Source organism: Schistocerca americana, chromosome 1, assembly GCF_021461395.2.
Source record: "Schistocerca americana isolate TAMUIC-IGC-003095 chromosome 1, iqSchAmer2.1, whole genome shotgun sequence".
Taxonomy (NCBI): domain Eukaryota; kingdom Metazoa; phylum Arthropoda; class Insecta; order Orthoptera; family Acrididae; genus Schistocerca; species Schistocerca americana.
The window spans coordinates 93,946,944-93,958,127 of NC_060119.1; the positions used below are offsets into that span (position 1 = coordinate 93,946,944).

General features: G+C 48.8%; 1 protein-coding gene across 1 annotated transcript; it reads left to right on the forward strand.

Annotated features, from left to right (window-relative positions):
• Positions 1 to 1,026: 1,026 nt before the first annotated feature.
• Positions 1,027 to 10,730, forward strand: LOC124601773 (vegetative cell wall protein gp1-like). Its single transcript, XM_047136274.1, has 3 exons — positions 1,027 to 1,156; positions 4,220 to 4,633; positions 10,639 to 10,730. The coding sequence occupies exons 1-3, from the start codon at positions 1,027 to 1,029 to the stop codon at positions 10,728 to 10,730; spliced, it is 636 nt and encodes a 211-aa protein (XP_046992230.1).
• The last annotated feature ends 454 nt before the right edge of the window (positions 10,731 to 11,184 follow it).

Genomic DNA, 11,184 nt, shown 5'->3' on the forward strand with positions numbered 1-11,184 from the left:
GAGGACTTCCGAACTCGTGTGCAGGGCTGGTTCAACTTGTTTCTGGTTATACTAATTATAGCGATAAAATTTTGGGGGCTGGTTTAATTTGTGTTCACTATGTCTGCCGAATTACAACAGTTGATCTTGTTACAGAGTCAGCAAATACAAAGTCTGGTGGAAGCAATCGCCAAACAAGCGGCTAATCCTCCAACACAAAAGGAACAAGCACAGGCAGCACCACCTTTCCGTGCTTTTGATGCATCAAGAGAAGAATGGCGAGAATATTTCGCGCAGTTGCAGGCCCACATGACAGTCTACAAAATCACGGGTACTGAGCGGCAGCTTTATTTAATTTCCACTGCAGGCGTGGAAGTCTATCGACTACTTTGTAAGTTGTTCCCGGAATCCAAGCCAGAAGCTTTAGACTATGACGTTGTTGTTAACAAGCTTGCTGAGTATTTCGAGTCGCGAGTTCATGTGGCAGCAGCCAGATTCAAGTTCTTCAGATTAAAGAAACTGCCACATCAATCTAATAAACAGTGGTTAACAGATTTACGGGGCCTCACCCGTCGGTGCCGATTTAATTGTGTGTGTGGAGCTTCCTACAGTGATGTCATGTTACGAGACGCTATTACTCAAAACATTGCAGATTCTCGTATTTGTGCTGCTATCTTAAAGTTGCCTGACCCGTCATTAGAGACTGTGATGAACATCATTGAAGCCCAAGATACTTTTGACTATGCTGAGTGTGAGTTAGATCAGCCATGTATTTCTCAAATTGCCTGTGCTAAGCAAGTTATGTCACGCCCGCGGCCCCACCGGCAGAGTCAGACTGTAAACACTAGCCGGCCGCGTCATGTTAAACACATTCGTCAGCCGCGTGTGCAAAATGATGGAGTTAAGTCTTGCCCTAAGTGTGTTCTTGCTCATCCTCGTGAACGTTGCCCGTTAAGAAACGCGGTTTGTCACTTTTGTCAAAGGAAAGGACACATCCAGACTGTTTGTTGGCGTAAACGCAAGAACAATTCTAGTGCTGCCCAGCCCATGGATATTCATGTTCTTCAAAGCCAGCCCGCCCAGAAGGTCGCGTTTAAAGACTCTTCCACGGTTCGTGTGGGTAATAAACTTGTTCGCAATAAGCCACCCACCCAGCCCTCTGCTATGCGACCCAAGCGTAATTCAAACGCTGTAAAAAGTATTGTACAGACTGCAAGTGAAGCGGGAGTTGTTGTTCCACCCGCCCAACCCACGAGTTGTCGCAAGCAGCGAACACGCGCTAAACGCGCTGATTTTGTGTCTTCCGCCTCCACTGCACCGATCCAGAGACAGTGTAATAAACTATTTGTGAAGCTACGCATCCAGGATAAGACCTTCAATTTTCAATTAGACACTGGTGCGTCTGTGACTCTCACAAATAGTGCTACGTATGCGGCTATCGACCGCCCTAAACTTTCAGCGGCAAAACATTCTTTGGCTACTTATAGTGGAGAACAAATTCCTGTGTTAGGTGTATGTAGCGTGCCAGCCACATTCCGTGGCAATACAAAAACAGTTTCATTCACAGTGCTCCGCGCTACAGACAGTGTAAACATTTTCGGATTAGACTGTTTTGACTTGTTTGGCCTGTCTATCCAAGACAATGTGTTGCAAATTAATTCTGTTGTTGTTCCTCAAGACAGCATAACCGATTTGTGTAAACAATACAGTGACATATTTAAAGACGAACTAGGTTGTGCTGCGAACTTTGCCGCTCATATTACGTTAAAAGATAATGCTCAGCCTCGATTTTTTCGTGCTCGTCCAGTGCCTCACGCCCTCCGGGCACCTGTAGCGGATGAACTTCGTCGTTGGCAAAACAACGGTGTTATTCAACCCGTTTCAGCGAGCCAGTGGGCTTCTCCCTTAGTTATTATAAAGAAACCGTCTGGCAAGTTACGTTTGTGTGCTGATTTTAAGTCGACAGTTAATCCTCAGACTGTCATTGATTCTTTTCCTTTGCCTAGACCGGACGAGCTGATGGATAAGTTAGGGGAAGCTCGTTTCTTTTCCAAAATTGATCTCCGTGAAGCATATTTGCAATTGCCCCTCGACGAGCAATCACAACAGTATTTTGTCATAAACACGTCGTTGGGGTTGTTCCGTTTTCTGCGTTTGCCTTTTGGTTGTGCGTCAGCTCCAGCTGTTTTTCAGCGTTTTTTGTCACAACTTCTGGCTAATGTGCCATCGTGTTGCAACTATTTAAACGATATTGTTGTGTCCGGTCGGACGCCTGCTGAACATTTCCGTAATTTGGAGTGTTTGTTTACAGTGTTGTCTCAGGCAGGCCTACGTTGCAACATCGATAAATGTTCATTTTTCCTTACGGAGATGGTGTATCTGGGACATGTTATTAATGCTCAAGGCATTCATCCCTCCCAGTCACATTTAGCAGCTATTCGTGATTTGCCCGCCCCTCGCAATCTGCATGAATTGCAAGCAGTTCTTGGCAAATTGACATATTATATTAGGTTTATACCTAATGCATCACAGATTGCTGCACCGTTGCATCGTCTCCGCCGTAAGAATGTTCCGTTTGTGTGGTCAGCTGATTGCCAATCAGCCTTTCAGCAGCTTAAAGAGGCTTTATTGAATGATCGTTGTCTGGTCCATTACGACCCTAACAAGCCTCTGGTGTTAGCTTGTGATGCCTCTTCTTTCGGCCTCGGTGCTGTGTTGTCTCACCGAGTCGGTAACACCGAACGTCCTATTGCGTTCGCATCTAAATTGCTAAACAAAGCTCAGTGTAATTATAGCCAATTGGACAAGGAAGCGTTGGCTATTGTGTTCGGTGTCACAAAATTCCATCACTACCTCTATGGTAGACCATTCTATTTAGTAACAGATCACAAGCCCCTGACGTCACTGTTTCATCCGTCTAAACCAGTTCCTCAGCGGACAGCTCAGAGACCACAACGTTGGGCTCTTTTGTTATCACAATACCAGTATGAGATACTGTATCGCCCTACAGCTCAGCATGCAAACGCTGACGCGCTTTCTAGATTGCCGATTGCTGCGGATGATGTCTTCGATTCCTCTGACGACTCTTGCCATCAGATTGATGCCGATGAGCATCAATCCCTCCGGGATTTTCCGATTGATTATCGTCAGGTGGCACGTGAGACAGCTACGGATCCTCATCTGAGTTTACTATTACGTTTTGTTCAACGTGGTTGGCCGTCCAAGGCAACGGACATATCGGATCCTGTGGTTCGTCGCTATTATCCGCAACGTCATCTGTTGTCTGTTTCGCACGGAGTTTTGCTGTTACGTACCGAGAATGACCAGCTTCGTGTAGTGGTTCCCCAAGTGCTCCAATCCAAGGTCCTCGACTTGTTGCATCAAGGTCATTGGGGAGTGGTCCGCACCAAGCAGCTTGCCCGCCGTCATTGTACATGGATCGGCATTGATAAGCAGATTACGCAGATGTCTACAGATTGTTCGACGTGTGCCGAACACCAAGGTGCTCCGCCTCAACGCTATTTTGAGTGGGCACGCCCTGCCGGTCCCTGGCAGCGAGTACATATTGATTTCGCTGGTCCATATTGGCATTCTCGTTGGCTCATCGTGATAGATGCCTTTAGTAATTTTCCGTTTGTTGTGCCCATGCAGTCTACAACGTCTGCACAAACTATACAGGCGTTGACTTCAATTTTTTGTCTTGAGGGTCTTCCAGAAGTTTTAGTGTCTGACAATGGTCCACAATTTACCTCTGCTGAATTTGAAAGATTTTGTTCTGCCAATGGCATTCGCCATGTTATTACTCCGCCGTTCCACCCTCAATCGAATGGTGCAGCGGAACGTTTTGTACGTACATTCAAGGATCATATGGACCGCCTTCGTGCTACGCACTCTCGTCAGCAGGCCCTCATCACGTTCCTGTCGTCGTACCGGACCACGCCACGCGACGGCCCTTCGCCTGCGGAGCTTCTCCACGGCCGTCGTCATCGCACCCTACTACGGTTGTTGCACCCCCCGGATCGACCCGCCGCTTCTGAGCATCGCACGCGTTTCCAGCGCAACGACGCCGTTTTTTTCAGAGTTTATCACGGTCGCCGTCGTTGGGAATGTGGTACCGTGATAAGTGTCCAGGGTCGCGGTTTTTATACTGTTCAAGGTGCTACTGGGGTGCACAGGAGGCATCAGAACCAGTTGCGCCGCGCTGGCCGCCCGGATTCTGCCGCTCGTTCTTTGTCCACAGATTTGGTCCGCGGCGGGTTCCAGTCGCGCCTTCCGACTTCGCTGCCGCCCCCAGGGCAGCAGCAGCAGCCGTCGCCGCTACCACGCCGACAGCCCGTCCCGTTGATGCCTCCCGCGCAGCTTCATCCGGGAGCGCCCCAGGTGGTCGCTACGGCGCCTGCGGTCCCTCTTCAGTCGCCACCGCCTTCGGAGCTGATGGACGTCGACCCCTCAGCCGGGCCGCCTTCCCAAGCGGTGGCTGTGCTGCCTGTCCTGCAGCCGCTTTCCTTGGGCACCCCCAAGGAGTCTGACCCCGCAGCGCCTTGTCCGGCGCCCACTCAGCAGCCGTCGACGCAGCGTCAGGAGACGCTGCCTCTCTTCGTGGGTCCCGACGCCCCGTCGCGTCCAGTACCAGAAGCTGCGCCCGTGGTCACAGGCGTGCACCCTGACATCGGTTTTCAGTCGGTGTTTCCCGAGTCCGCGCGCAGCCAATGCTGGGGTGCGGACCGGGGACTGCCACCGACAACAGTCTCCTCCCCGGTCTCTTCTGCTACGCCTGCGGCCAGACCCCTCCCCCGCCGTCGACGCTCGCCACGTCATTATTCAACGACGGTGCGGCGATTTGGGGGGGAGGAGTGTTATATCCTAGCCAGTAATGCCACCCGAGCCCGCTGCCAAGAGGTTGGCAGCATCAAAGTCCGGACGCCGTCCGCATAAGCAGCGCCAGCGAGACAGGAAATCGCCGCAAGTCTGCGCGCGCCACCGCTGGCTTCTGGTTTCTTACTCGCTGGAGTCGCGAGCGCTAGGACAGTTCTGTATTCGCCGCTCAGTTGTATACTCGCCACCGAATTGTGTACTTGCTAGTCAGTTGTGTGTTCATCGCAGCAGAGTTGTTGTTTGTCGTCAGCCGACGCTGACCTAGCCGCTCCGACTCGAACTAGACAGATTTCTGTAGACACGGAGTTCACTACTGTGTTTCTGTATCTTCGTTAATAAAGATAAGTACCGACTTTTATTTAATCAGAGTGTTTGGGTTTTCATCTTTCTGTTCACTGTTCCAGCGCACCGGTCGGCCCGCTATTAAAAGTGTGGCGGTGACTTCGTAAGCCGTTTCTATAGCGAATTGTTTGTCGCTACGAACGCCGCCACAAAACTAACCACTCCGCCATCTAACTCGATGTTCTACGACGTTTTGTTTGCCTTTTACGTGGAATGACTTGGCTTCACTGTCACAAGAAAGATGATGATCATTTTGTCATTCCTGGTGACTGAGTGTTGTCCTCTCTTAGATATCTTCATTGTGTTTATGTTGTGGACACTTCCATTTTCCGAGATGTAAAGTCCCATGTTTACAGGGCTGCACACGAACGGTCCTGATGAACGCTAAAGCACACTACTGAACTTTGAATAACCCGCTAAGTCATCCGATCATGATCCCGAAGAATACGTGTTGGACTGTTTACATCAGCGGATGAAATGTAGCCCTGCCGGAGTGGCCGAGCGGTTCTAGGCGCTACAGTCTGGAACCGCGCAACCGCTACGGTCGCAGGTTCGAATCCTGCCTCGGGCATGGATGTGTGTGATGTCCTAAGGTTAGTTAGGTTTAAGTAGTTCTAAGTTTTAGGGGACTGATGACCTCAGAAGTTAAGTCCCATAGTGCTCAGAGCCATTTGAACCATTTGTGTAATGTAGCAACGAAATTCCCGTAATTTGTTACTCTCCTGCATCGAATTATGAATGAGTGACTTGAGCTAGATATGGTATCTCCGAATAAAGTTGACGACTCTTCTCCTCACTGAATTGAGACTGTTATCAAAGACAGAGGCATTGCTACGCAGCATAACGGAGTGATTGAATCGAAATAAACGGTATCAAAATAATTATTTGAAACTAGAAACAGTGCGAAAATTTTGCTTCACTGCTTTCCCTGGCATATTTGATGTTGTCAAGCAGTTGCATTAGTTTATTTTCCGCGCTATTGCGTTTTCGGAACCCTGATTAACAATTGTCGCAGATGTTACCACGTAATCTGTAGTCCGCCAGCTGTCAATGAGAAGTGTACTCTATCAGCTGAGTTAGTGCCAGTAACACGCTCATCGGCTTGCAGTCAGCGGGTGATTTATCGTTGGCGTTGCCTCCGCCCAGCAGTATCCCAGGTGTCTATCTTCCATCACACAGCGAACCAATATTTCTGTCAATCTTCAACACTATCCATGATTTCCTCCTCCGTATCTATTTCTGTTCCTTTTCTCCAAATCATCTCATAACTTACCCTATGTTTCTCACTCTTCTCCGGATCAGCCAGCTTCTCCAGATATGATTCCTTCTGAACTTATGTATTGTTACCAGTCATTTATGTAAGATGTCATCAGTCATAATCAACAAGTAAATGATGAGGTAACTTAAACAATGTTAATTAGACCGTTATTTCTGAAATAGAATACATTCATTGTTGTCCTTATTTGTAAGGTACACGGGCTGTGATGTCGTGCGATCGATATGGTTGAAAATGGATGGCACAATCAAACAGTGAGATAGGTAACTTCGTTACGTGTCTGTCCCCCTTATGTTAACACTCGACCGGCAGTGTAGCGCTTTACAGCCAGCTCATGAGAATCATACTCGTTACCAACATACATGGACGATACGAGGGTTTTATCAGCCATGTGAATTTTGTCATCTGCGTGCAATTTATCAACTGTGCACATTTTGTCAACTGGATTTTAGGAAGACATGTATACGTGGAGTGGTTTTTATGTTTGGACTTCATGAAATGTAACTTGCCAGTTATGTAAGAAGCTCCATAAAGTACTTGAAACTTTGTATATTTTATATAATCTGCCATATAAATTGTTGTCTCCCTGCACCCACACCGCCACCCCCTTCCCGCTGTTGTTTTAGTGTTTTCCCCTTACATCAGGCGATGGCAGCAGAAGACTGTTGAAATGGGGCATGTTGGAAAAATAAGTGTCTACAATGCGATAGCAGCGTACGAAGTGCGTACGTTTACATCGTCGTAATTCTTCATTATTATTAAACCGAAGAGCCAAAGAAACTGGTAGACATGCCTAACATGGCGTAAGGCCCCAGCGAGCACACACAAGTGCCGCAACACGACGTGGCATGGACTCGAAAAAAAAAATGGTTGAAATGGCTCTGAGCACTATGGGACTTAACATCTGAGGTCATCAGTCCTCTAGAACTTAGACCTACTTAAACCTAACTAACCTGAGGACATCACACACATTAATGCCCGAGGCAGGATTCGAACCTGCGACCGTAGCGGTCGCGCGGTTCCAGACTGAAGCGCCTAGAACCGCTCCGCCACACCGGCCGGCGGCATGGACTCGACTGATGTCTGAAGTAGTGCTGGAGAGAGCTAACACCATGAATCCTGCAGGACTGTCCATCAATCCGTAAGAGTACAAGAGGGTGGAGATCTCTTCTGAACAGCACTTTGTAACGCATCCCAGATATGCTCAATAATGTTCATATATTGGGAACTTCGTGGTCAGCGGAAGTGTTTATACTCAGAAGAGTGCCTCTGGAGCCACTCTGTAGCAATTCTGGACGTGTGGGGCGTCGCATTGTCCAGCTGGATTTGTCCAAGTCCGTCGGAGTGCACAATGGACATGAATGGATACGGGTAATCAGACAGGATGCTTACGTACGTGTCACCTCTCAGAGTCGCGTCCATACGTATCATGGGTCCCATATGGCTCAACTGCGGACGCCCCACACCATTACAGAGCCTCCACCAACTTGAACAGTCCCCTGCTGACATGCAGGGTCCATGGTTTCATGATGTTGTCTCCATACCTGTACACGTCCATCAGCTGGATACAATGGTTCGCACGCTGACACTTGTTGATGGCCCAGTATTGAACTTTGGAGCAGTTTGCGGAAGTGTTGCACTTCTGTCACGCTGAACGATTCTCTTCAGTCGTCGTTGGTCCCATTCGTGCAGCATCTTTTTCTGGCCTCAACAGTGTCGGAGATTTGATGTTTTATCGGATTCCTGATCTCCATGGTACACTCGTGAAATAGTTGTACTGGAAAATCCGCATTTCATCACTACCTCGGAGCATCTGTGTCCCATCACTCGTTCGCCGATGTAGCACCACGTTCAAACTCACTTAAATCTTGATAACCTGCTATTGTAGCAGCAGTAATAGATCTGTCTCAGACACTTGTCTTATACAAGCATTGCTGATCTCAGTGCCTTCTTCCGGCTGTTTACTGCAATTGTTTACTATTTACTGTATTTGAATACGAATTCCTATACCAGGTTCTTTGGTACTTCGGCGTATTGCTATTATTACAAAATTGTTAAGGCTTTCGTGGCCACTTTTTGACAATCTGCCTATTGGCTTCTGTCTCGGGTTCTTCCGCCGACATTCCTCCGATGATTTTTCTGTCTTTTCGCCAGCACGAGTGGCTGGCACTTTCAAAGCTTCACCCTCCATTGTCAGTGCCGAACTGGAGCCGAGCTCGCGGCCGCAGACTATATGTACCTGGCGTGCCAACGTCCGAGGGCTTCTCCGTGGTCATTTCCGGTGAGGTTCTCCTCTTGCTATCTGCGACGGTCGTTCGCTGCAGTACGGGAATACAGGATGCGTTTATATCCATTTATTCCAAGGCTTTCCTCTTTTTTGTCGAAGCTATTCGCGTGTTTTTGTTTTCCTACAGCTTCTCTGAACACGCGGGTGTGGTAGTGCTTCTCTATAACCACTCGGTCTCAGTCAGTGCGTGCTCTGCCACGGCCGGTATCTCCACCTGCCCCATCCTGCAATGTCACTTTATGTTCTTTTATCCTGGTTTGATTGATCGTCCAGTCATTCCGACGTAAACTTTTCCGCATATGCATGGTATGCGGTGTATTCCCGACATTGCATTTGGGTCCCTTTTCTCCTTTGCTGATCTAAGACACTCTTTGATCTTACGTGTCTGCAGGCTTTCGTGGCCGTTGTCACTGAAGTTAAAATCTTCTGGGTTATTAGGTCGTGTCATGTTTCTTCTAAAATGATCGACGTTTTGACCCTTCTGCTGGGATCTTCCTCACGATCTACTGGCTTCCACTACCGCTAGAACCCTTTTTAATAATGGGACTGACCAGGGATCGAACCCGATACCTTTGTATGCGTAGTCTTGCTCTTCACCATTTTGCCAGCAGCAGTGGACACCAGAAGATTCTGAGGAAGATCCCAACAGAGGGGTCGAAACGTCGGTCATTTTAGAAGAAACATGACGTGGCCTAATAACCGAGAAGATTTTAACTTCAGTCTCTGTTTGATGTTCCTTGTCGGTTTGAAGGTCGTCTTTACACCGTATATTGCGCAAACACCGACCACATAATAAAATTCGCGGACACCGATGTTCTGGTTGTAGAGAAGCACTACCATATCAGCGTCTTCAGAGAAGCTGTAGAAATACAAAAACACACGAATAGCTTCAACAAGAAAGAGGAAAGCTTTAAGGTAAACGGATCCTGGCTTCACGTGCTGCAGCCAACTACTGTCGCAGGTAGCAAGAGGAGAACTGCACCGGCGCGCCAGGTACATATAGTCTGCGGCCGCGAGCCCGGCTCCAGTTCACCACCGGCAATGGAGGGTGAAGCTTTGACAATGCCAGCCACTCATACTGGTGAAACGTCAGAAGAATCATCTGACGATTAGTATTACAACAGTAAGTAAGGTCACTGTTCCAAATTTCGCACTTTATCACTAGTCGCACACTCCGAAAGCGACCAGACTGCATGATGTATCAGCAGATATTTTCTGCTGATCCCAGCGAAGTGGCCTCGTAAAGCCGCTGTAGTTCATTGTTCGGTGCAGCCAGTGCCTTGCCAGTAATTTTGGCGTAAGTTGTAGTGGATAACTGATGACACATTATTGCGCCTCTGTCTGTAATCCAGCTGAGCTGTCTGTCCGCTAAAACAAACAGGACAGGAGAAGCTTCTCCCCCCACTTATTGTATAACCAGTAGGGACTGAGTTACCCTGCAAGTCTGGTCTGTATGGAATAGGCAACCGTCCGCTAAGCTCTTCCATTTCATACGGGCGCAATTCAAAACTCACTCACTCACACACACACACGCACACAAGCAGGCCGATGGCAGACAAAGGGGCAGCCGCGAGCCCTCGGGCTGCTAGAACGTGATCAATTACACTGTGCGTTAATTGGAGCAAAGCGACCCGTCCGCTACGCGGCGGCATTATTGTGTTAAGCGAAGTGCGGCGGGAGCGCGCGATACGCCAGAGAGGGCCTTACGTCACAAAACGCGCGGCCGCTATTGTATCTGCGGTCTGCTCGATCCCTGACCGCGGACGGACACGGGCGTGTTGTCAAACAAAGCGGCATCGGTGCTCCGATACGCCATCTCGGCTCGCAACAACACAAAAGCGCTGATTAATCGCAGCGCCGCACTTTGCGGTGTCCGCAGCGGCGCCGATTACCGGCCCGCTCGACATAGACACTCGAGCGTCGCCGCACGGCGTCATAACGGGGAGGACAGTGAGCCGGCTGCGTAGCTAACACCGTAGGCACAGGAGTTTTAACAGCTCGCCGTAACAGGCACCCGACGCTCGGCTGTGACTAAACGTGTTCTCTTCATGCCACCTCACGGACGGCACTCAGCAGCGAGAAAAAAGCTAATGGAAATGTAAACGAAGGCTTCCGCGGCCATTGTCGCAGTGAATAAAATTCTTCTGGGTTAGCAGTTAGCAGTACACCCTGAGGAAGGCGTCTTGCAACAGTCGCCGAAAAGTAGGAATTTTGTAGTTGACAATGGGGCCTCAAACCCAGAAGAATTTTATTGACTAATGGAAATGGTTCACAATTATATTTTGTCTTCTGCCTTTATTCGATATTTTAGCAGCTTGTGTTCGTCAGACTCCAAATGTTCTGGCAGCTGCTGTGGGAGTCAGCACCGACACAAACAAGGAAGGGGAGAAGTTGTTATGGCTGATTCCAGGAATCCAGAATGGTC

Coding starts and splice junctions, on each gene's coding strand:
- LOC124601773 (XM_047136274.1), top strand. CDS start 1,027: ATGGATATTCATGTTCTTCAAAGCCAGCCCGCCCAGAAGGTCGCGTTT. Junction 1,157..4,219: donor CTCTGCTATGCGACCCAAGC/GTAATTCAAACG, acceptor CTTTGTCCACAG/ATTTGGTCCGCGGCGGGTTC. Junction 4,634..10,638: donor AGCTGCGCCCGTGGTCACAG/GCGTGCACCCTG, acceptor CGGTGTCCGCAG/CGGCGCCGATTACCGGCCCG.